Genomic DNA, 26749 nt, shown 5'->3' on the forward strand with positions numbered 1-26749 from the left:
CATAAATTATAATGTTTCATTGTCAACATTTGATTTTGCACTCTCTTCAGTATGTAGTGTATGGTTAGCATAATGGTGGATAGAGGATTGATGAGCACAGGTTGTGGATCATTGTGATGTTTGTAGGGGAACGCTGTGGAATTTATATGATCAAACCCTTTTAATCAAAAATGGAAAGTGGGGGGCAGCACGGTGGCGCAGTGATGAGCACTGCTGCCTCATGGTGCCGAGGTCCCAGGTTCGATCCCGGTTCTGGGTCACTGTCCGTGTGGAGATGGCACATTCTCCCCGTGTTTGCGTGGGTTTCGCCCCCACAACCCAAAGATGTGCAGGCTAGGTGGATTGGCCACGCTAAATTGCCCCTTAATTGGAAAAATTAATTGGGTACTGTAAATTTATAAAACAAAAATAAATGGGAAGTGGAGATCATCAGATTTGAAGGTTGCTATCAGTTTGTGTCTGTCAGAACTGTAATAATGTGGAATAAACTGTAAATGGAACAATGATTTCAAACTACTCCTGTAAAACTCCATTCTGAGCAAATGGGCTTATTTGAAAAGTATTTACTTTTCTCTCTCACAAAGGCGAGGGTAAAATGTTCAATTCATGGGTTTCAAATTGGACATCAAGTTAGTAAGAAGTACAGGCAACAATAATAATGTCTTACAACAACAACTCATGTTTATATACCACCTTTGATGTTGTAAACTGCACCCAGGTGCAACACAGGAGCAATTGTCCAAAAAACAATTGACACTCAGAAGAAAAACTAGGAGCAGGAGTAGGCTATTTGTCCTCTTGAACTTACGCCACCATTCAATAAGATCATAGAACATAGAACATTACAGCGCAGTATAGGCCATTGGGCCCTCGATGTTGCGCCGACCTGTGAAACCACTCAAAAGCCCATCTATACTATTCCCTTATCATCCATATGTCTATCCAATGACCATTTGAATGCCCTTATAGAACATAGAACATTAATGGCATCATGGCAGACCTGATTGAGGGCCTCAACTCCCCTGTGTTTGCCCGCAAACCCCCGACTCCTTTGCAGATCAGAAGTCTCTCTCACTCAGTCTTGAAGATATTGAATGGGCCAGTTTCCACTGCTCTCTGGGGAAGAGGATTCCAAAGATTAATGACCCTCTGGGAGAGGAAATTCCTCCTCATCTCAGCCTCATTTTGAAACTATTTGCCCCCTCCTTCTAGATTCCTTCATGAGGGGAAACATCCTCTCACCCCACTCAGAATCTTACATATTTCAATAAGACCACCTGTCATTCTTCTGAACTCCAATGAGTATAGGTCCAACTGTGCCCAACATTTACTCAAAAGACAACCCCTTCATACCAGGAATCAATGTTTTCTGAGCTGCTTCCAATGCAAGTGTACCTCTCCTTAAGTACGGTGACTGGCAGAACTTTACACTATTCTCTACGTGTGTTTTTATCAATGGCCTGTACAGTTGTAACAAGACTTCCCTACTTTTAGACTCCATCCGACATTCCAGCAACATCCCAAATGACTTTCTGCACCTGCATGCTAACTTTTGAGATAAAAGTAAAGGACATTTGGCAAATAATCCACTTTCTTACTCTTCCTGTCAAAGTGGACAACACCACATTTCCCCATATTATACTCTGCCAAATGTTTGGCCACCCAATGAGCTCATCTGTGCATGAAACCACAGAAGTGGAACAGGTAGGTTTTAAGGAACATCCTAGAGGAGGAGAACGAGTTGAGACATGGAGAGGTTTAGAGAGGGAATTCCAGAGCTGCCGGCCTCAGCAGCTGAAGGCCTGGGCGCTAATGGCGGAGTGATAAAAATTGGAAATATGTAAGAGGTCAGTATTGCAGGAGTGCAGAGATCTCAAGGGGGCATTGTAGGAGTGTAGGTTACAGAGAGGGATGAGATGAAAAATTTTAAACCGCTGTGTTACCAGACCGGGAGTCAGTTCAGAGGCGTCATTCAGCGACCCCGTTGTGTCTGGCACAGATCCGGGCAAAACGGGTGAAATGCGTGAGAGCCCCAAATCGTGCTCTGCGCCAGGCGCCGGGCCGATCATGAATCACCCGAATCGCTCCGTCAGCCGCGATCTGGATCTTGCCCTCGCTGGGGGAGATCTAGATCTACTTATGTAAATTAGCCATTAAATACTCGGGCGCTGGATTTACCCGACACCCGGGACTTAACGCAGCTGTGAAACCTCGCCAGGGCGCCGTTTAGTATTGGTCTATACTTTTTTTTTTTTTTTTGCACTTCCAAAAATATTATAAGCACACTGTTGGAATGTTGACATTGTTTTCTACAGCACTTTAGGTTCTGGAAATCAGTCAATCTCTCTTTGGCCCATTTCTCACCCCGACAAGCCCGTTCCTGTGTACTTGAAAAAATATGTGCCTGCATATTATTGGTCTCGAATTCACTGCAAATTAAACGTCTACCAGCGGACCAATTACTTTGCTTATTTCCCTGTAATGATTGATCTTTCATCACTCACTATTGTCCTGTATACTGGAAAAAGCCTGGATAAAAGACAGCTTTAAATCTCAAATTACAACCAATGAGCAATATTGATGGATTTTTTGTGTAGAAGATGTATAATCCAAAATGCTAAGTTTGCTCACCATTAACCCTCATCTAAATTGATGGCCGTTTCACAAAGTGACAAAGCACACCCACCTATCTTTTTGGTATTTTAAAAAAAAATTTAAATTACCCAATTATTTTTCCAATTAAGGGGCAATTTAGCGTGGCCAATCCACCTACTCTGCACATTTTCGGGTTGTGGGGGCGAAACCCACCCAGACACGGGGAGAATGTGCAAACTCCACACGGACAGTGACCCAGAGCCGGGATCGAACCTCGGACCTCAGTGCCGTGAGGCGGTTGTGCTAACCACTAGGCCACCGTGCTGCCTTATCTTTTTGGTATTTAAAGTCAATGTTTTAATTTGTGATTCAACCTGTAACTCAATGCTAATTCTGCTTATACTTCTACATAAGTAAAACAAATGCAAAGCAAAGCAAAGAAATGCAATATCTTGACAACCCTTAAACATTAATTCTTGTTTTGCCTGGTGCGGAGTATGTCCAGCATTTTGTTTGTATTTTTAAAAATGCAACATCCTGTTAGGTAGCTGCCAACATCATATGGCACTTTACATCAAAGCTACTTCTAGCTTTTTAATAAAAGTTCACCTGGCCTAGAAATGGTTATACCAGATAAGAATCGGCCCTTCCACATCAAGGGAGCTGAGGGGACACTACTTCTAAAATTATCTTGCCATTTCTATCCATCACATCCATTAAAAAAAACAAAAATGGTAACTGCACAATGTCTATGCTGTCTCCTGGTAGAACTCAGCTGCCTTTTCCCGAAGAGACCTCAATTATTTCTCTTCAGGCTTTAATCAGGTAGTACATTCCAGATCCTAGCCAGCTATTAAAATGATTTCCCTCATGCTGCCTTTCATTATATTGCCAATCACATTAAATCCATGGCATCCTGTTCTTCCGCCAATGTGAAGTTTCTCATGTACGATCATGCAAACCGATTTTGCTCATGTGGTCCCCACTCATGTGGCTAATCTCATGTGAAATAGTTCAATACTTTTACAAATTCTGTTCCATAGAAATGATTCAAAACAAGTTTAACCTGTCCCCAGCCTTCGAAAGGGAGAAGCCACAGGTACAAGCTCAGCCCTTCTGCAAACTGGAATTTGATCTCGCACAAGAATGAGACTTGGAAAGCCACAAGCAGGACACCAAGACACTATATTGTGCAAATAGCTACTCCAGTCTTATAAACAGCAGCACATGATGAAAGCTTGAACAAGGCGAATTGCTGTGCACCTTGGAAGGAAGCTAGATAGATCAGCCAACTTTACTAAATGCAAATCTGAAGCTATTCACTTCACATTTGGGATCCAACTACTGCGATGCTTATCCCAGCATAATAACTCTTCCAGAAGCAGCATAGTAGGATTTACTGGTTTACCTACCTTGCTGACAAATACCAGACTGACAAATATATATGCAAAATATACACAAAAACTAAAGATTCTCATATCACAACCGTACAACATATTGGTGAAAAATGGTTTATTAATCACATTTTCCTTAAAGTACTATGTTTATTTGCCCTTCTTTGCTCTGATCTTCCTCAGGTAGAATTCCAGCTCCTTTCCTTCAAGGACGTAGCCATCAGCTCTGCCACATTGGCCAGGTCTTGAAGCTATGCAAGCAAGCAGTTTTCCCTGCTGGAATTGTTCTTCTAGCAGTGAACTGATTTTTGCATTCTTCCTCCGATTATCATATTTCTTCTGAATTTTCTTCGACCTCTTCTTGTTCAGAATTTCTTCTTCTTCAGGAGTCAGTTTAGCACCCTTCTTCCGGCCAAGGGGGAGGACAAAGTGAGACTCGTACCACTGCCGGTAGGGAGTACTGTCGATTAGAACAACACAGTTCTTTACTAATGTCTTTGTCCTAACCAGTTCGTTGTTAAAGGCATTGTACACCACATCAATGATCCTGGTTTTGCGTGTGCAACACTCAGAACCCCAGGAGAAGTTTCCAGCATCCAACCTTAGTGCTCGATACTTCTTATTTCCGCCACGAACTCTCACTGTGTGAATACGGCGTGGTCCAATCTTAGTATTTGCAGGAGGCCGTCCAAGTTCATACTTTCTTTTTTTGTGATATGGCTTCCTTTTACCTCCAGTCTTGCGACGCTTGTGCCAATTGTTCCGGGAAATACCCATTTTCAGGCGCCGATTCTGTATTGGTTTATACTAAACGTGAATCAGGTGTAATGACACCTCAGGGGGTTTTGCAGGCTATGGTAGACCCTCGGGTGGTTGGAGACAGGGCAGGGTGGTACTCTAGCACTCCCCCTGGCACATCAGCACCTTGGAACTGCCAGGGTGCCAGGCTGGCACTGCCATAGTTCCCAGGTGCCAGATTGGTACTAACCAAGGGCTGGAACCCAGGGGGCCTCGACACTTGAAGGGTGGTGAGGGACAATTCCCAGGGACCTTAATAAGGCGGTGGGGGTGAGTGGCAGGGCCAAAATGCGGTGAGGGAACCTGGCAAGGGCAGGGGGGTGGGGGGGGGGGGGGGGGGGTGAGATCGGGGCTGCCGATCAAAATAATGCCCCAATCTGCAAACAGCTGTTCCTGCTGACGAAATTAGCATGCCAGCAAGAAATCACTCTGAGCGGGGCCCCAGCGGGTGGAAAAAACAGCAAAATGCGGTTGAATAACAGGATGATTCGGCGCTGCAGCCGCCGAAAAGTACCCCACTATATGCGCCCAAAAGCAGAATTTAACATTTGTCTGCTGAATCGCGCCCAAGGTCAGCACGCACGGGGCTAATTCCACTGCATTTTCTGTACAGCTCATACATGTGTCTGATGGCAGAAATGGCACAAGTGTCACCTTGCTGAACAAATATAATTTAGATGCTCAGGAATTTCCAACTTGTTTCTGGTACTTAAGTCATCTTTTTAAAAAAGATTGTTGGTATTGAAATCGAAGTGTGTTGAATGTTTATTTTGAAATGTATTTGAAAGTTCTACAAACACCATAAGATCATAATAGGATTTGGAGGAGGGCATATGGCTCTTCAGTAACCTACTCTGGGATTCAATAAAATCATGGGCTGAACATTTACATCCAGTCGACTTTCCTGCCTTATCCTCACACACATGCAGCCCAAAGCTGATCCACCATCTTGTAAAATACAAATGCAAAAGGCAATGCAAGGTTTAGGCGGGTTTTTGTTTTGTGACTTGCAGTAACAAGTCTGAGCTGACCTGGTCTTCTGCCTGGACGTCAAAGAAGATAAATGTGTGTTGTAACAACCTCACAAGAGCAATCTGCAGCCACCGTTAGTATTGCTGATGAAGGGCAGACGGCCACTCGAGTGCTGTAAAATACTTCAAGGAGAAGCCTTTTGCATCTTGTTCTAGTGTTAGACAAGCCAGCACTAAAAACTGTAGCTCTGTTTGCGTATTCCCACTGAAGTATCAGCTACATATTATGAGCCCAACCTTAAACAAGGTGCCCTTGAATAGTCTGCAGTTGATGTTCAGTGGAACCGCCACTACCGCTAGTCTTCAGTCCTCTGAAGACGGAGCCCTCTTACTGTAAGCTGAAATACCATATTCCACAGTTCTTTGTCATTACTTCAGAGAGTCCTGTTTGAATCCCATCTGTTCAGTGATGTAGGCAATTAAATTACTGATTGCCTTTTAAATGTGGCCTTCTGGCTGACACATTTGCTTCCACGCAGTTTCTTTTCATTACAGCAGCAGATCTCTGGAATGTTGTATGGCATTTGCATGAACAATATTGTAAAGGAATAAAATATGCAAGCGATGGAACATAATAACAATAATATTTATTAGTGTCACAAGTGGGTTTACATTAACACTGCAATGAGGTTACTGTGAAAATCCCCTAGTCACCACACTCCGGCACCTGTGTACACGGAGGGAGAATTCAGAATGTCCAATTCACCTAACAAGCACGTCCTTCGTGCCTTGTGGGAGGAAACCGGAGCACCCGGAGGAAACCCACGCAGACACGGGGAGAATGTGCAGATCCGCACAGACAGTGATCCAAGCCAGGATTCAAACCCGGGTCCCTGGTGCTGTGAAGCAACAGGGCTAACCACTGTGCTACCGTGCTGCCTACATGTGGAGGATGCTTATTTTCTAAATAAATTTGTGGATGACACAAAGATTGGCCGGGTGGTTAACAGTGAGGTTGAGTGTCTTGTGTTACAGGAAGTTATAGATGGGATGTTCAAATGGGCAGAAAAGCGGCAGATGGAATTTAAACCTGAGAAGTGTGAGGTGATACACTTTGGAAGGAGGAATGTGACAAGGAAGTATTCAGTGAATGGCCTGACACTGGGAAGTTTTGAGGAACAAAGGGACCTTAGCGTGTTTGTCCATAGATCTTGGAAGGAGGAAGAGCAGGCTAATAGGGTGGTGAAAAAGGCATATGGGACACTTGCCTTTATTAATCGAGGCAGAGATTACAAAACCAGGGAGGTCACGTTGTATTGGAGTTGTATTGAACTTTGGTGAGACAAGAGCTGGAGTACTGTGTGTAATTCTGGTCGCAATTCTAGGAAGGATGTAATTGCATTGGAGTGAGTGCAGAGGCAATTCACCAGGATGTTGTCTGAGATGGAACATTTTAGTTATGAACAGAGGTTGGATAGACTTGGGTTGTTTTTGCTGGAGCAGAGAAGACTGAGGGGATACCTGATCGAGGTGTACAAGATTATGAGGGGCATGGACAGGGTGGATAGGGAACAGATGTTCCCCTTAGTTGAAGGGTCAGTTACGAGGGGGGCACAAGTTCAAAGTCAGGGGCAGGAGCTTCAGGCGGGATTTGAGGAAAGGCTTTTTTGCCCAGAGGGTGGTGAAGGTCTGGAATGCACTGCCTGGGGTGGGGGGGGCGGGGAGTTGGTAGAGACGGGTTGCCTCACATCCTTTAAAAGGTACCTGAATGAGTACTTGGCACGGCATAAAATTGAGGGCTATGGGCCACGTGCTGGCAAATGGGATTAGGTAGACAGGCCAGGTGTTTTTCATGTGTCGGTGCAGACTCGATGGGCCGAAGGGACTCTTCTGCACTGTATTATTCTGTGAAATCCATACGGCACAGAATGAGTTGCAGGACAGATATTTACAAAGCAATTTGTCACTTTGAGTGAGCTGAACAGGGAAAGAAAACCATCAAAAAGCCATAATTCTGCTATAATGAGTCAAATATTATATAACAGACAATTAAGATTTAGACAACTGGGAACTCAGCCTGTCCGTTCCTTACAAATGATGTTTCAGTGGTAAGTAAAAAACAAAGTCACCATAGACCCAGATGACCAGAGGCTGCTTTGTCCCTTTGAAGGGCTGACTGGTGGTGATTTAACCTGAGGATCAGCACACCTCAGGCAAAGGGCAAGGTTGAGAAGGCGGGGATAACCCCATGGATAACCTCAGCCGGCACAGGAATTGAACCCGTGCTGTTGGCATCGTGCTCTGCACCACAAAGTGGTGTCCCGTCAACTGAGCTGAACCGGCCCTCTGCTGGTCTTACTGGTACAGCTATTATCAATATTCTACATTGTCACAAGCAGTTTACATCCAAGTATGAACCTGTCCTTTCTCTTCACAGATATTGGCACTCTTTTAAAGAATACACTATGTTGTTGTTGAAAGAATGTACATTCGAAGTTGACATGCTTTTCTATGTATTTTTTAGCATAGTCGCCTATCACAGGCTTTTTCAAAGTGGCAGTCGCGACCCGCGGGTGGGTCGCGGGCAGGTATAAAAAGGGTCACGGTGCATCCAGAAATTAACATAGGTATCCCAACTACTAGGTAAGATTAGCAGGATCGCAAACAGAAAAAGATAAATGAAAATGGCTTATGTGAGGTGAGATATGGGAGAATGTATGGCCCAGTAGTGAGAAGCAGAGTGGACTGGCAGGGTGACAGACATTGCAAACAGATGGTTAGCTGTAATTTGGAACCATCACATGGACAATATTGAAGCCGAGTAACAGGACATTGGGTGGTCACCAATCAATCCGACTCTTCACTCAACTAAACCTAAATTGAGTAGCTTTTCAAGTTCATCCACCAAGAGACTCAGTTCCCATTTCTATAGAGAAGCGAGCACAGATCCTCACCTTGAAGCCCTCCGCTTACACTCTCTCTCTCTCGGTCCTCTCGTTGGAAGGAGCTTTTAGGAAGCCCAGCACCAGCTTGGAGAGTTTACGCATGACTTCTAGATGTAGGAGGGATAACATTGTTTGGAGAAATCTGTCTTCTTCCTTTCTGGGTCTGGGTGTCGATCCTCACCCACAGTAAAACTCATTGCATTTACCAGATTAAACCTGGCACAGAACAATCACACTTGGATTCTTTCACAACAGCTGCCGAAGGAGAATAGAACATAGAACATAGAACAGTACAGCACAGAACAGGCCCTTCGGCCCTCGATGTTGTGCCGAGCAATGATCACCCTACTCAAACCCACGTATCCACCCTATACCCGTAACCCAACAACTCCCCCCCTTAACCTTACTATTAGGACACTACGGGCAATTTAGCATGGCCAATCCACCTAACCCGCACATCTTTGGACTGTGGGAGGAAACCGGAGCACCCGGAGGAAACCCACGCACACACGGGGAGGACGTGCAGACTCCACACAGACAGTGACCCAGCCGGGAATCGAACCTGGGACCCTGAAGCTGTGAAGCATTTATGCTAACCACCATGCTACCGTGCTGCCCTATCTTCAGAATTTTATGGAAATTCGCTGTCTTTGTCTTGACCCTGCCCCCCTCCCACCCCATAAAATCATCTTGCATTGTACATGAAAAAAAAATATATTTTTTAACATATTTTTATTCTCCATTTTCACATTTTCTACAGAATTTACTCCCCACCAACAAACAGTAAACGGAAATGAATACATTGTCAATCCCCTTATTAACAACAATGATCCCATCCTCCCACCACCCCCCAAACAACGGCCCACCTGATAATATAAGTATCAAATAAGACGAAACCTCCCAAGGAGGAAAAAAAGGTGAAAAGAAAAATCAGGAATTGCCTATGGTCACCATTGACATATACAGTCCACCCCCCAATCTCCCACCTAATATTCAATACCATCCAATCCCCAAAAGGCTACCGTGAATGACACCCATGAATTGTAGACACCCCCCCCACCTGCCTCCCAGACTCCTCCCCTTCACTTCCTTGCATAAACTCCCCCCCCCAACCTCGGTTCCTTCCCCCAACTTTTCACCCTGGCTAGACTCACCGAAACCTGTTCTGCCAGACTCTGATGGCTGCAGCCCCTCCCCCCACCTCACTCCTGTTCACTGGCCGGCTTAAACCGGCCAGCATGGAGGCCACCGTGGAGGGGGGGGGGGGGGGGGAGTTTCCTTCCCCCTTGCCTGGTCCCAGGAAAACCAAGAAATCCCCTTCAGCACACAACCCCAACATACACACCCAAGCCCCAAAAAACCATAATTGCAAATCAAAGTCCCAACTCTTCCCTTGTCCAAATATACAGTGTTGACTCATTTAGAACATACACCAACACGCAGTGAAAAAATAAGGTTACATGAGGCTACGTCGGTACGCGACCCGCTCTCAGTCCCATTTCTCAATTTTGCCACAGTCCTTCTGCCTTCGCAAACTCCTCCACCGCTTCCGCCGTCCCAAAATAAAAGTCCTTGGATTGGTAGGTCACCCTCAACTTAGCTGGATATACTATGCCGCATTGCACCTTGCTGATGTGCAGTGCCTTCTTCACCCAGCTGAAGGCCGTCTGCCTCCTTGCCAGCTCCACCGTAAAGTCCTGGTATAGGCGTATACCAGCTCCAGCTCACTGCACCACCCGCTTCTGCTTTGCCCAGCACAGGACCTTTTCCTTCACGCTATTGTGGTGGTATAACTAGGAGGTTTACGGTACCTATCTGCCATTGGTGCAGAGCACTCGCTACCCATTGGCTCAGGTCGGTTACGTGCCTCTCTGCTGATTGGTTGAGGCTAGTCATGTGACTGCTCACCCATTGGCCGAGAGGCAAGTATACCCGCCTACGAGGTGGGGTATAAGAACCCGTAGGACCCGGCAGTTGTCCTTTCTCTGTAAGTCGACTGTCGGGCACACAACTAGTTGATTAAAGCCTGATATATGGAACTTCTTCACGACTCAAGTCCAATTGATGGTACATCAGCTATACCTACGCAAACACATAGTCACTACCCTTGGCGGCTCACTCGCCTTTGGTATAGGCCTCCACGACCGATGAGCCCGATCCAGTTCATATCGAGAGGGATCGTCCCCCTTCCCCAATAGCTTCACCAACATCGTGGCAAAATACTCCGTCGGCCTCGGGCCTTCCACCCCTTCGGGCAGATCCACGATCCTCAGATTCTGCCGCCTGAATCTGTTTTCCAGGTCTTCCATTTTGGCTCGCAGACCCTTGTTGGTCTCTATCACACTCCGCAACTCTTTCCCCATCGAGGCGAATTGATCACTGTACTGTGATAAGGCCCCTTGCACTTCATTCAGTGTCTCACCCTGCTCCCGCACCTCCGCCGCTACGCTTGATACCGCCGCCCTCACCGGGGCAATCGCCTCCTCCACCAGCATTTTCATAACCGCCCCCATCTCCTCCTTCATCGCTTACATGTGCTTTGTGAACTGTTTTTCATGTTCCACCGCCATCACCTTGGTCATCTTTTCTGCTGTGAGCAATGCGGCCTCCCCTGGTGCTCCAGCCCCCGCTTACCTTACAGTTCCTGCGCTGACTTTTCCACTCACCGACGGAATTTCATTAACCCCCTTTTTCACTGCCGTTTTTTTTTCCAAATATGGACATTTCTCCTTCTTGTGCCTTCTTACAGCTGTTTCAGCCTCCGTTGCTCCCGGGACTGGGCGTTAAAACCCCAAAATTTCTATTCCCGAGTGGGAGACCTCCAGTGTGGGGCTGCCTCCCGCCCGCCATCACCGGAAGTGTCATGTGATAAAAATATTGATATCAATCCCCAAAACAGCTTTTCCAAGTTTAAACCTGTATCCCTTTGTCTTAATCTCAGTTTGATTCACAGTAATTTTCTGGATTCCTCTTCCCCAGCCATTTATTAGCATACTGCATCTTCGCCTGCAAGATTATTTTTAAGATTAAGGGCTATTAAGCCTAAATTTCTCCAGTGACTCCTCTGTGTTAGTCATTGCTCAATGGGTAATGTACTTGTCTTTACATCAGATGGGTGTGGTTTCACCTCTACATCTGGGCTAAGTGTAGTACTGCAGGGATGTTGCCCTGCTAGAAATGCCATTTTCCAATTACCATGGCCGGGATTCTCCCCTACCTGGCGGGGCGGAGGGTCCCGGCGTAGTGGAGTGGCGCCATCGGAATTCTCCGCACCTTTAGGGGCGAGGCCCGTGATGGAGTGGTTTCCGCTCCGCCGATGGCGCCACAACCAGCGGCAACGGCCTTTAGCACTACCCCGCCCGGCGTCGGGGCTGGCCGAAAGGCATTCGCCGGTCCGTGCATGCGCCGGTGTGTAGGGGGGTCTCTTCCGCCTCCGCCATGGTGGAGGCATTGCGGCGGCGGAAGAAAAAGAGTGCCCCCACGGCACTGGCCCGCCCGCTGATCGGTGGGCCCCGATCGCGGGCCAGGCCACCGTGGGGGCATCGTGGGGGATTGGCGGCGTGAGCAGGCCCCCAGGGTCCTGGGGGTGCACAGGCCGATTGGACCCTGGGGCCCGCTCGCGCCGCCAATCCGGCCGGCACCAGAGGTGGTTTAAACCACATCGGTGGGATTGGCCTGTCAGCGGTGGGACTTCGGCCCATTGCGGGTCGGAGAATCGCCGCGGGGACACGCCGATCGGCAGGGCGTGATTCCAGTTCCGGCCGATTCCCGGGTGGCGGAGAATTCCGGCCACGGCAGGGGCGGGATTTACGCCGGCCCCGGGCGATTCCCCGACCCTACGGGGCGGTCGGAGAATTCTGCCCCATGTTACCAAGTTACATGGAGGCTCTGCATCTCATTTGGATGTAAATGATTCCATGGGACTAGATTGCATAGGACCGGGGAGTTATCACTGAGGTCCTCACAAACATTTATCCTTCAATCAACTTCAAAAAAACAGATTGGGGTGGGATTCTCCGGCCGCGTTCGTCCTGCGACTGGAGAATCTGGCCTGGGGTCAATGGATTTTCCCATTGTCGGCTTCTTGCGGCGGGCGGGGCGGAAGAATCCAGCCCCTGGCTTTTTCACATTGCTGTTGTTGGGATTTACTGTGCAGAAATTGGCATCACAGCAGTGACTGTACTTCATTGGTTGTTAACTACTTTATGCACATTTAGTTGTGAAGGTGCTAGAAAAAAATGTAAATTGGGTTTTTTGAATAATTCAAACATTGACATCAACCTCATGGCTCTCCTCTGCCCTCTTCACTTTGAATATATCTCTACTTTCATAGAGTCATATGGTTTTGCAACACAGAAAGAGGCTCTTCAGCCCATCATGTCTGTGCCAGCGATCAAGTGGGTCCCAAAGGTCAGCTAGTTGGCAAAAGTGGGTCCTGGGAAAAAAAGTTTGAAAAACACTGGCCTATAAGACATGTTGCTGAAGCTTTTCATCTTGCACTCATCAGAACAAAGACAAGGAAGCCAAATTTCAAATGATCTCAGCAATTTACACAATAGGGGGAAAGTGCGCTGATTGGTTGGCAAGCCGGCTATGGAGAAAGCAAGAGGTAACTGTAGGTTCCCCAAGCTGCTGGGCAATTTGAAAGAAGCATAAGGCTTGCACATATTCCTTTTGTTCGCAGCGAATGGTCCCTGTATATGAATGTCTGTCACTTCTAGCAAGTGTAATTGAGCCACGTTCTGATTGGCATGCACTTGCTGAACAATCCTGAGTGTGCTAATTACTACACTTAACTACCAGTATAAGATAACCAGTTGAGCTCATAACATGGCTCACTGACATTTTAGGCATCCAATTAATATTTATTTAACTTCAACCTCAGAAGGTAACCCGTGTTGCATGCCACCCATGTAACATCTCTACTACGGACAGTATGGTAGCACAAATGGATAACACTGTGGCTTCACAGGGTTCCAGGTTTGATTCCCCGCTGGGTCACTGTCTGTGCGGAGTCTGCACGTTCTCCCCGTGCCTGTGTGGGTTTCCTCCGTGTGCTCCGGTTTCCTCCCACAGTCCAAAAACGTGCAGGTTAGGTGGGTTGGCCATGATAAATTGCCCTTAGTGACCAAAAAGGTTCTTGGGTTATTGGGATAGGGTGGAAGTGAGGGTTTAAGTGGGTCAAATGGCCTCCTTCTGCACTCTCTGTTCTATGTTCCTGTACCAACAATCTTGTGGCTTCTTTGAAATACATTTATGGCTTCTTCTTATGAAATGAGAAGTCATGAGATTTCACTCAAAGCCTGGGATACCTGACCGGGTCTCACAAGTTTAAAGACATGCCTGTGCAACTTGTGCAACTGCCTCTGTAGTATCACTAGTCAGAGTTCCTGTCGGCAAGTACCACACAGATGGCAGAATCATACGCAGTGAAATACACACTTCCTTATCAGCCAGATTTGTTAGATGTAAATTAGATCAGTGGGTGACAGGACCAGATAAATTAAAACAAACGTTGCAATCCAGCATCCATATGCTTTGTTGATGAATAAACTGCTAATTCAAGAACAAGATAAATGATGGAAAGCGCTCTGATACCATGAGGATAAATATCAGTGAAGGGTTCATCTGCTGTCTTCTGTGTACAGAAGAACGTTGGAAATGCCGGAAAAACACAACATTTCTGGGGTTTCACCTCAGGGTCTTAATGGTTTTGATCAAGTTGCCTCTTACTCTTCTAAACTTTAGTGAATACAAGCTAACCTCTCCAACATTTCCTCATAAGACAACCTTCCGATTCCTGGTATTAATTAGTCTGGTCAACCTTCTCTGAACTGCTTCTAATGCATATTCATCTTTCCTTAAAAAAGGTGTATACCATATACCAGATGTGGTCTCACTGATATCCTGGACAACCACAGCATATCCTCCCTACTTTTTGCAATTAATTCCCCTCACAATAAATGATAACATTCTATTAGCTTTCCTAGTCACCTGCTGCACCGTATATGGAGAAGCCTTTTGTGATTCATGCATTGGGACACCCAGGTCCCTCTTCAGAGCTCCACAATCTCTCACCGTTGAGATAATAAGCTTCTCTTTTAGTCTGCATGCCAAAACTGTTAATTTCACATTTCCTCACATTATACTCCAGTTGCTAGATTTTTGCCCACTCACTTAACCTATTTAAGCCACTTTGTCGACTCCTTATGTCCTCTTCACAATTTACTTTCCTACCTACCTTTGTGCCATCAGCAAATTTAGCAACTATACCTTCATTCCCTTCATCCAAGTCCCAGCCCTGATCCCTGTGTTACACCACTCGTCATATCCTGCCACCTAAAAGACCCATTTATGCCAACTCAACTGTTTTCTTTTAGCTAGCCAATCTTCTATCCATGCCAAAATGTTACCCCCTATACCATGAATTTTTATTTTGTGCAATAACCTTTGACTTGGCACCTTTTCAAATGTTTTATGGAAATTTAAGTCCAGTGCATCCACTGGTTCCACTTCATCCACAGCACACGTGACCCTTTCAAGGAACTTCAATAAAATGATTAGACATGATTTCCCTTTCACAAAACCATGTTGACTCTGCCTAATTGCCTTGAATTTTTCCAAGTTCCCTGCTGTAACATCTTTAACAATGGATTCTAACATTTTCCCTACGACAGATGTTTGGTCAACTGGTCTATAGGTTCCTGCTTTCTGTCTCCCTCCCTTTTTGAATAAAGGAGTTACATTTGCTATTTTCCAATCTAATAGAATCTTCCCGAAATCTAGAGAACTTGGGAAAATTAAAACAAATGTATCAACTATCTCATTAGCCACATCTTTCAGAAACTTAACAACCCAGACCAGGTGATTTGTCAGCCTGCAGATCCAACAATTTGCTCAATACCACTTCCTGGGTAATTGTAATTTTCCTGAGTTCCTCTCTCCCTTCCATTTCCCGATTTAAGGCTATTTCTTGCATGTTACTTGTGTTCTCTGCAGTGAAGACAGATAGAAAATACGGGTGCGATTCTCCACTCCCCACGCCGCGTGGGAGAGTCGCTTGAGGGCCCCCCGACAAATTTCACGCTCCCCTTGCGATTCTCCCCCCCCCGGCTCGGAAGAATCACCGCTCGCCATTTTTCACGGCGACCGGTGATTCTCCGACGAGCGGCCTGCCGTTCGCGACCGTTTCACGACGGCGGCAACCACACCTGTTCGCTGCCGTTGTGAAACGGGTGAGGAGATGCCCGTTTGGGGCTTGTAGGGGGCCTGGTGGGGAATGTGCACCACGACTGTGCTCGGAAGGGGACAGGCCCCCGATCGGTGCCCACCGATCGTCGGGCCGGCGTCTCAATCGGACGCACTATTTCCTCTCCGCCGCCCCGCAAGATCAAGCTGCCACGTCTTGCGGGGCGGCTGAGGGGAAAGACGGACCGTGCATGTGCGGGTTCGAGCTGTCAGCCGTCGTGACGTCAGCCGCGCATGCGCGGGTTGGAGCCGGCCAACCTGCGCATGCGCGGCTGACGTCATTAGGCACGCCGGCCTTAACATTCTCGGCGCGACGCCCCCGCGGTCGAGAGTTACGGAGCGCTGCTCCTAGCCCCACCCGGATGGGAGAATAGGGGGCGAGGAGCGGCCTCCGAGGCCATCGTGAAACTCGGCCGAGTTCACGATGGCCCTCCCGATTTTTCCAGGGAGCGGAGAATTCCGCCCTACATGTCTAATTCATCCACCGTGGCCTTACTTTCTATTACCAAAGTACACAGATCACATTTCCATCAGACCAATGCTTACTTTGGTAATGCTCTTCTTTTTCAAATATCTATTGAAACACTTAGGCCGGGATTCTCCGCTATCAGGCGGGGCGGGCCGTACGGGTGCCGAGTAGTGGCGTGAACCACTCCGGCGTTGGAATCCTCTGCACCTTCAGGGGCTAGGCCAGCACCGGCGGGGTTGGCGCTGTGCCAACCTGCTCTGAAGGGCCTCCGCTGGCCGGCGTAAGTTGGCGCATGCGTGGGAACGCCAGTGTGTTCTGGCGTGATCTCAGTACATCAGTACATGCGCTGCGAAGCTCTTCTCCGCGCCGGCCATGGCTGACCGTTACAGCGGCCAGCACGGAGGGAAAGAGTGTCCCAACGGCACAGGTCCGCCCCGCAGATCGGTGGGCGATGATCACGGGCCAGGCCACCGTGGGAGCCCCCCCTGGGGCCAGCAAGATCCCCCCCCCCCCCCCCCGACTCCGGTCCAGCCGTTGTTTAATTTACGCCGGCGGGACTGGCCGAAAACGGGTGGCCCACTCGGCCCATCGTGGAGCGGAGAATCGCCGGGGGGGGACCGGCAACCGGCGTGACGCGATTCCCGCCCCTGCCGAAAAACCGGCGCCTGAGAATCCGGCAGCCGGCGTCAGGGCGGGATTCACGCTGCCCCCGTGGCGATTCTCCGGCCCGGCGGGGGGGGGGGGGGGGGGGAGTGTTAGAGAATCCCACCCCAATCTCCTCCTGTATATTACGGACTAGCATTTTCTTGTACTCTTGTAGTTTATCCCTCCTGTCAATCGTTTTGTCATTCTTTAATGTTCTTTATATCCTTTCCAATCTTCTGACCTGCCACTCTACTTTGCATAAATATCTGGGGCTGGATTCTCCAATAATGGGGCTCTGTCCCCACGCCAGCGTAAAAATGCTGGCATTTCACTCTGCACTTACCTTAAGAAAGTCCTGAGTAATTCTCCCATCTGCAGGGGGCTGGCAGGGCCCCGGAGTGGTGCTCGCAGCTCTGGCTGCGGATACGTGGCCCCGCACTTCCGGTCGGGAGTTCCCGCATGCGCATGGCAGCGGCCTGCGGCGGCCCGCCTCATGTGACATGGCGGACTCAGATCGCGAACCATGATGGAAGAAGTAGGTCCCCACAAGATCGTGCCCGCCTGCGATCGGTGCCGCCTGATCGTTTGCCTGGTCATCAATGAGCCCCCCCTAGTGAATGATCCACTCGCCTCCCACCAGGGCAGCCGCGGAATGAGTCTGTAGCCGCCACCAATGTTCCCCGATGGCCAGAAGTCGGCCAGTTGTGTGCGGAGAATCGAGGGGGGGCTTCTGTCAATGCCCTCCTACCCGCGCTGCGTAGTTTGCGCGCGCCGATTCTCAACCAATTCACCAGGGTGGCAGTCAAAATTTTGGGGTTGACGCCCATTCTCGCCCATCTCATCCAGCTCATGCTTTTTTTTTAGTTAATAATAATCTTTATTATTGTCACAAGTAGGTTTACATTAATACTGCAATGAAGTTACTGTGAAAATCTCCTCGTCACCACATTCCGGCGCCTGTTTGGGTACACTGAGGGAGAACTCAGGATGCCCAATTCACTTAACAGAACGTCTTTTGGGACTTATGGGAGGAAACCGGAGCACCCGAAGGAAAACCCACACAGGACACAGGGAGAATGTGCAGACTCCGCATAGACAGTGACTCAAGCCGGCAATCGAACCTGGGGCCCCTGGGGCTGTGAGGTAACAGTGCTAAACACTGTGCTTACTGTGCCGCCCACAGTTTAATATTGTGCTTAACTGTTTTAGTTCATAATAGTCTTTATTATTGTCACAAGTAGACTGACATTAACATTGCAATGAAGTTACAGTGAGAATCTCCTTGTCGCCACATGCCGGCGCTTATTTGGATACACAGGGGGGGAATTCAGAATGTCCAATTCCCTAACAGCACCTCTTTCAGGACTTGGAGGAAACCGGAGCACCCAGAGGAAACCCACGCAGGCACGGGGAGAACGTGCAGACTCCACACAGACAGTGATCCAAGCCGGGAATCGAACCTGGAACCCTGGAGCTGTGAAGCAGTAGTGCTAACCACTGTGCTACCATGATGGGCCCTTACCTTGGAATTTTTTTCTTTCATTGAATATTCTGAAATATCCCTTTAAATGTCTGCCACTGATCATTTGTTGATCTATTACTTCAGCACATTTGTCACTTCAGCTCAGCTAGCTCTGCTTTCCATTGAAGCATAGAATCCCTACAGTGCAGAAGGCGGCCATTCATGCCCTCGTAGTTGCCCTTATTTAAGTTTAAAATATTAGTCTTGGATGCATTCTTCTCTCCTGATCGCTTCCAGCTACAGGTCCCTTCACTATGAGATTATCAATTAATTCTCTCTCATTGCACAATACCAAGTCTGCTCATGGTTGGCTCCAGAATGTGCTGTTTCAAGAACTACCCTGAGAACATTCTTTGAACTCCTCATCTACACCACCTTTGCCAACTTGATTTTCCCAATCTATATTTAAATAAAATCCCCCGCATGATTAATGCCGTAATATTCTGACAAGCTCCTATTAACTCTTATTTTATACATTGCCCTATCATGTAGCTACAATTTGGGGGCCTGTACTCCCACAAGTGACTTTTTGCCTTTGGCATTTCTCATCTCAACCTCAACTGCTCCTACGTCCTGGTTCCAGAATTTAGGTCACCCTTCTCTGCTGCACGAATACCACAATTAATTATCAGAGCCACCCTTCCACCTGTTCTCAACTTCCCGTCCTTCCTAAATGTCACAATATTCAGATCCCAGGCAATGACATCCTGTAGCCATGACTAATGGCTATCAATTGTACTTAAGACAATCTGTTTTGTTTTGAATGCAATTTTAATTTAGAGACAGAGCATTAGGTTTTGTCCTTTTATTATTTTTGTAGCATCCAGCCTTATTGGCTGATTTACTTTAAGATTTGTACTCTCGGTCCCTTCCTGCCACAGTCAGTTTATTATTTCCCATATTAGTACCTTTCTCTCTTGCTTTGTGTCTACTCTTTGGTAAACCACAAATTTGATCCCGTGTCCCCAGTGCCGGCCCTAGGGTTGCTGGCGCCCCGGGCAAGCTGAACTTCAGCACCGTGGGGGGCGGGGCTGAGGTGGGGGGGGGCGGAACCGAGGCGGGGGGGGGGGGGGGGGGCGGGGGTGGAGGGGCGGGGCCAAGACGGGGCCGAGGCGGGGCCGATGCGGGGGGGGGGCGGGGGGGGGGGGGGGCCGAGGTGGGGGAGGGGGGGCCGAGGCCGGGGAGGGGGGGGGGGGCCGAGGCGGGGCCGAGGCGGGGGAGGGCCGAGGGGGGGGCGGGGGGGCGGGGGGCAGGCGGGGTGGGGCCGAGGCGGGGGGGGGCAGGGCTGAGGGGGGCGGGGCAGGGCCGAGGGGGGTGGGGGCAGACGGAGGGGGTACGGACGGAGGGGGGGGGGCGGCCGGAGGGGGGGGCGGAGGGGGCGCCCCGGGGGAGGGCGGCCACCACGCTTGCGCTGGTTGGCACCAGCCCAACTGCGCATGCGCGGGACCCGAGTCTCTGGCGCCCCCTAACACATGGCACCCCGGGCGACTGCCCGAGTTGCCGGTACCTTGGGCCGGCCCTATGTGCCCCCACTATTTGTTTGAAAACTCTCTCTGCTTCCCCAGTTATGTGGCTCGTGAGAACACCAGCACAAGCACGGTTCAGGGGCGGAATTCTCTGCCAGCCGGGAATCGTGCCCCGCTGATCGGCGTGCCCCCCGCGCCAATTTTCTTGCCCCCCGTAGCGATTCTCCGGCCCGCGATGGGCCCAAAGTTCCGCCGCTGACAGGCCTCTCTCGTCCGGACGGGAATTGGAGCAACTCTGGTGTCTGGCGGGAGTGTGGCCGGTGGAGCGGGCCCCGGGGTCCTGGGGGGGCGCGGGGAGATCGGACCCCGTAGGGGTGACCCCTACCGATCGGCGGGCGGGCCAGTGCCGTGGGGGCACTCTTTTTCTTCCGCCGTCGCCACGGCCTCCACCATGGCGGAGGCGGAAGAGAACCCCTCCACCGCGCATGCGCCGGTGGTGATGTCAGTGGCCGCTGACGCACCGGCGCATGCGCGAACCGATAAAGGCCTTTCGGCCAGCCCCGACGCCGGGCGGCGGGCGTCAAAGGCCGCTGGCGCCGGTTTTGGCACGGCGCCAACCACTCCGGCGTGGGCCTAGCCCCTAAAGGTGCGGAGAATTCCGCACCTGTGGGGAGACCCGACGCCGGAGTGGTTGGCGCCACTCCGCTACGCCAGGACCCCCTGCCCCACCAGGTAGGGGAGAATCCCGGCCCAGGTGTAGACTGTTCCAATGTACAGGTTCCACTTTCCCCAGTATTGGTGCTAGTGCCCCACAAACCAAACCCATTCTCCCACACCAGTCTTGAATCTAATTTGTCCTTAGCCAATTTGAATGTGGCTCAAGTAATAAACCTGAACTTATTACTTTTGAGGTTCTGCTTCTTAATTTGGTGCCTAAACCCTTACACTGATAATGCAGAACCTCCTTCCTTGTCCTGCCTATGTCGTTTGTACCTACATGGACCATAACCACTAGATTCTCTCCCTTCCACTGCAAGTTTGTGGGCAGCATGGTAGCATAGAGGTTAGCACAATTGCTTCACAGCTCCAGGGTCCCAGGTTCGATTCCCCGTGTGTGCGTAGTTTCCTCCGGGTGCTCCAGTTTCCTCCCACAGTCCAAAGATGTGCAGGTTAGGTGGATTAGCCATGCTAAATTGCCCTTAGTGTCCAAAATTGCCCTTAGTGTTGGGTGGGGTTACTAGGTTATGGGGATAGGGTGGTGGTATGCGGTTGGGTAGGGTGCTCTTTCCAAGAGCCGGTGCAGACTCGATGGGCTGAATGGCCTCTTTTTGCACTGTGAATTCTATGAACTCTATCTATGAAGTTTCTCTCCAGCCCTGAGAAAATGTCCTGACAACCGTCTGGACTCTTGCTCCTTGCTATAAGAGTAGTCTCAATCCCCTTCACTATACTGTTCCCTATTACTACATTCTATGTGAACCCCCCACTTGAATGGCATCCTGTAACACAGTATGGCAGCCTGCCCTTTGGGTTCCCTTACCTGCCTCAGCTGCTGTCACACTGTCCTTCCCGTGCCCACTTTCCAAGCCAGAACACTCTATTTTAAGGGGTGAGACCACCTCCTGAAAAATAACATTCAGGTAATTCTCGCCCTCCCTGATGTGTTGCAGTGTCTGCAGCTCAGCCTCCAACTCACTGACTCTGAGCCGAAGCTCCTCAAGCCACAGACACACTGCAGATGTGCTTGCCCTAGATAAAATTGGGTTCATGAGCTCCAACTTGCCGTGGCACATCACCTGTCCTTCCAGACTTATGAGCTTAATGAATTACTTAATTATTTTGTTCAGCTATTTATTTCCTTTTATTATGGTCGGATCCAATGACTGAATGTATTCAATGCAAATCAGTATAAATCTGGATGTAGGTGGATAATTAGCCATTGTTCATGAAGGCCGTAGACATCTCTCCCCAGAAGAGAGAGAGAGACAAGTGGTTATGTAGCTTGAGGCGTACCACTTCTCATCAAGCATGGGGTAAGGCAAGGAGGCAGGCCTTCATGAACATTTCTTTTGGTGTCTTCCTGCATTGCACACCAACATCTAGTCAACTGAGCTCCTGCATTGATCTCCCATATGGATGCAATACCTTGGAGATCCCAATCAAATCTGCAGGAGTCCCATTTTTGCACTAATAGTTGTAAGATAAATTAAAACAATTTTTATAATTGAGCTTCCATATGCTTTGTTAATTAATAAGTGCTCATTGTAGAACAAGATAAATGATGTAAAGTGTCCTAATACCATGAGGATAATGTCAGTGGAGGTTTTGTCTGGCTGTCCTCCGTAGACAGAGAAGACTTGGAAATGCCGGGAAAACCACTGCAGCACTGAGGTTTCTGATATTCTTCTGGTCAAGTCCCATCTGAGAAGGAGAATTCTGTGTTCGCTATTCCAGCCCCCTACCACACCAATCCCTTCCCCCACATGACACCAAAATCTGTACTATTCCATCTCACTCCAGGCAAATAAGTAGGCCATTTTCATTCGAAGTACATTATGATACAACTTCTCATGCTGTGTCCTCTAGTCGTCCTGCAAAATGTGACCCTTTGTTGGCATAAACGAGATGATCACTTTTTCATGCCAAAACTTTTCTTCCTGTAAATATTTAACTTGATTCACACACAAAAGTTGGATCTTGACTATCCCACATCCCTTGAGTCATAGTAACAGGCTGGTTTGGAAATGAGTTGAAGTATCGCTTCTTCCTCCCAAACTCTTGCTGACAATCCACAAATCTAATTACATCTAACAAATCCGTCTGTCTCAGCCCAGAGCACTTCAATTACATTTCTACATCAGACTTGAAACAACGTATAAGGGATTATAATTTCACCCTTGGCTGCTCTCACACACTCTGAGCCCAGATCTTACGCTTGTATTTGTTTCTCGTTGCGAGAGAAGTCTCGAACTGTGAAATGGTGCCACTGAGTCCCTGCTCTAGCTGCGCTGTGCCTCCAGTATTGATCCTAATCAGTATTCATCCCCGAACCAACCTTACTTCTCGACATATTACCCGGTCATAATCTCTTTGTTGTTTGTGGGATCTTGCTGCGCAATCTGGTTGCCACTTTTTCCCACTTTGGAATATTACTGACTACAGTTCAAACATGTTTGGCTGAAAAGTGCTTTGGGGTGAGCTGAGATCGTGAATGACATGAGATAAATAATGCAAGTGTTTTTTCCCCAGATCCATCCAAGGTGCACATTGTACTCTTCTGTACCTATAATGGTAGATCAGAATCTTTGGTTGGGCGGTACGCATTATATGCATATGCTAAGTGATGGTTGGAGCTTATCCTCCCTTCAGATCTCAGAGAGGCACGAAATGAACTCTGGTAAATGGCAGATGACACCGGATAGAAATAATGGGCGGCATCCTCCGTCCAGGTCACCAGGATCGCATTCCCTGATGGGACGGAGAATAGGGCGTGTGGCAAAATCGGGACCGACGCTGACCCGTTTGCAATGCTCTGGGAATCCCTCTCTCTGGTGGCAAAAATGAGGTCCATGCCGCATGCCAGCAGGAGCATGTGAATAAATGAAAATGCGTCTTTCTCTTTTGTAAATTTAGAGTACCCAGTCATATTTTTTCCTATTAAGGGCAATTTAGCTTGGCCAGTCCACCTACCCTTGCACACCTTTGGGTTGTGGCAGACACGGGGAGAATGTACAAACTCCACACAGACAGTGACCCGGGGCTGGGATCGAATCCGGGCCTTCAGCACCATGCTAATATTTGCGTCATCTAATGCAAATGGGTCTGAATGACCTATTTGCATCTATTTCGTGGGCCCGCCGCCCTAGGTTCTGGCCTCCCATGATTCCCTGGTCACTGAAGAGAGGTAGGTGCTGTGAAATCACATGCTTGATTAATTGAAATGCACTTACCTCTCTTTGATGTGGTCAATGTTTACAAACATTGGCTTTTCACCACTTAGGCCACTGAAGACAGTGAAGGGAGATGAATAAATAAAAGCTGCAGATGATTTGTAGAAGTTATTAATCACAGATCACTACGAGAAATCTATGAATGGCTTGCAGCTCATGGATCTGTGGGAACCAGATGCAGGACACAGCTGCTCTCCTTCCAGGATTGGACACATGGAGCTTCAAGGTAAGTGTTATAGCAGTAATTCTTCTCACTGCCTCTGTCTGGTCTGCCCTTAGCTTCCAGGCATGGATCTCTTTTCCTCGGGGAGGGAGGTCTGTGGGGGGATGATCCCTTTGGGCAGGGGGTCCATCTGAGGGGGCCTCCCTATTACATGAGTCCCTATGGGGGGTCTCCCTGTTACAGAGATCCCTGTGAGGGCCTCCCTATTACCAAGGTCCCTACCTGGGGTCCCCCTATTACAGGGCTTCCTGTGGAATGTCTCCCTATTACATGGGTCCCTGAGGGATGTGGGTCAGGTCACCCCAATACATGTGAGTAGGAGGGGCACCCAGGTAATCCGGGGGGGTGGGGGGGCGGGTGGGACTTTGGTTCCGATTTACAGTGCGGTGGGGCGGGAGAGCGGTGACTGGCTGCGGAACCTCATTATAGGATTGCCCGCTCAAGATGTGGTCCTCCCCATAGGGGGGGGATTCCCTGAGAATCTCTCGTATTCCACGCCATGCATATATTTGCATGGCAAGGAATACGGAATGACTTATCGGTTTGCAATCCCCAAACTTTTGCGATTCAGCTCTGGTGGGAGGACAAAGTCTCCCAGATGGACAATCCAGCTCGATATATGTGTAAAATCCTGCTCTCAGTGTCTGGGAATGACAGGGCATCTAAAGAAAGCAATAAGTTTGACCTGTTTGTCAAAACTGAGGCAAAGCTTTTTAACATATCTCACTTGTACCAACCAAGTTAATACAATTTAGGGCATAAAAGCTGCCATTGTCATTCACATAGCCTGAATCAGCACAAACTGCCCCTTGAAAATCAGCTGCACTTCGAAATTGTAGAACAGCTTGACAATTATCAGTTTGGAGTTTTCAAGCACCGTTTGCACTTTTGCTCTCTTAAAGTAAGAAATTGTGGAATTTCCAAGCTGTCCACAACTTCAAATTAAAAAAAATTGGCATGACACCTTTTCAGTTGTAGAAATCACCAGGAGGAGTGATAATTGTGCGGTGGATGGAGGGGGGAGCTGGCGTGGAGAGCCCCCAATAATTGTGCAGTGTGGGGGTGGGCCTGGGTGGAGTTCAATCTTCAGAGTTTTATCTCTCTCTGATTGGATGCACCCTATAAAGATAGTGCCCCTAGACTCTGTGGAGCCAGCCTTGCCGGCTCTATCAGGTCCCGTCCTGCCAGACTGCTGCTTACAGAGCAGCTCAATATCTGGTCTGAAAACCCAACAGTGCATCTGGAGAGATACATGCCAGTTTTCATCCAGAGCCTGGCGCTGACAAATTATGGGAAAATCTTGCCCAACATCTTTATGTCAAGAACTAGCCATCTACATTTCAGCCTCAGTGGTTGCACTTTTATGGCTGAGGCAGAAAGTTATGAGTTCTCCTGAGTCCTGAGTACATAATCTAGGCTAACACTTGAAGGCATGCTGCATTGTTGGAGATACCATTTTTGAAATAATTAAACCTGTCTCTGAGGCAAATTATACCATTGCGCTATTCAAAAGATCGGGGGAATTCTCGCTGGTGCCCTGGCCAATAATTATTCCCTCAAACACTAAAACTGATCATTTAGAAATTTATTAAAACGTTTATCACAGTAAGGATTAAAACACATCACTGGTTACGGAATGTTTTGATGGCTTCGGTGGCTAATAAAATCAGATAGCTATAGTAGGAGAAGTGGGTTCAATCCTGTCAGTTTTCCAGTCAACTTCTGCAAAAACTCCCCCCTTAATTCTTACCTAGAAACGAGGAGCAGGTGTAGGCCCTTCAAGCCTGCTCCACCATTCAATATGATCATGGCTGATCCTCTACATCAATGCCATCTTCTTGCTTTCTCCCCAATCCCCTTGATGCCATTAAAATATAGAAATAATCTATCTCCTTCTTGAATACATTCAGTCACTTTTATGCGGTAGAAAATCCACAACTTCAAGACCCTTTGCATGAAGAAATGTTTACTCATCTCAATCCAAAATTGTTTGCCTGTATCCTGAGATTGTGTCCCTTGGTTCTAAATTCCCCCACCAGGGAACACATCTTCCCTCCCTCGCCGGCGGGAATCAAAACACCTACCTGACCGGCGGGATTGGTGGCGCCAGCAGGCACCAGGGTGGGCGCAGGGCAATCTGACCCCGGGGTGTGCCCCCACGGTGGCATGGCCCACGATCGGGGCCCACCGATCAGGCGGCGGGCCTGTGCCGTGGGGGCAGATTGCCCCGCGCCCACCCTGGTGCCTGCTGGCGGGAATCAAAACACCTACCTGACCGGCGGGATTGGTGGCGCCAGCAGGCACCAGGGTGGGCGCGGGGCAATCTGACCCCGGGGTGTGCCCCCACGGTGGCATGGCCCGCGATCGGAGTTGCACCCCGCAGCAAACACAGCTTCTAGATCGCAGCCATTGGCATTCTCCAACCACAAATTTAGGAAAGTGGAATACAAAACAAATCTAAAAGCTGCTTCACAGACAATTTTACACATGTTTTACCCTTTAGTTTGATGTGCTGAGAAGATC

At 48.7% G+C, this 26749-nt stretch overlaps 2 protein-coding genes and 1 non-coding gene across 8 annotated transcripts in view; all 3 read right to left on the reverse strand.

Annotated features, from left to right (window-relative positions):
• The window catches only part of LOC119974893 (muscarinic acetylcholine receptor M3-like), a 549971-nt gene that overhangs the window by 10646 nt on the left and 512576 nt on the right, over positions 1 to 26749 (reverse strand). The gene's annotated exons all lie outside the window — the stretch shown is intronic.
• Positions 3660 to 3791, reverse strand: LOC119978776. The gene has a single exon (XR_005463568.1). It is a non-coding gene; the product is annotated as a small nucleolar RNA SNORA35 (small nucleolar RNA).
• Positions 4091 to 4782, reverse strand: LOC119974929 (40S ribosomal protein S8-like). The gene has a single exon (XM_038814280.1). The coding sequence runs from the start codon at positions 4764 to 4766 to the stop codon at positions 4140 to 4142; it is 627 nt and encodes a 208-aa protein (XP_038670208.1). The 5' UTR covers positions 4767 to 4782; the 3' UTR covers positions 4091 to 4139.

The sequence above is a fragment of the Scyliorhinus canicula genome, chromosome 1 (assembly GCF_902713615.1).
Source record: "Scyliorhinus canicula chromosome 1, sScyCan1.1, whole genome shotgun sequence".
NCBI lineage: Eukaryota > Metazoa > Chordata > Chondrichthyes > Carcharhiniformes > Scyliorhinidae > Scyliorhinus > Scyliorhinus canicula.

Coding starts and splice junctions, on each gene's coding strand:
- LOC119974929 (XM_038814280.1), bottom strand. CDS start 4,766: ATGGGTATTTCCCGGAACAATTGGCACAAGCGTCGCAAGACTGGAGGT.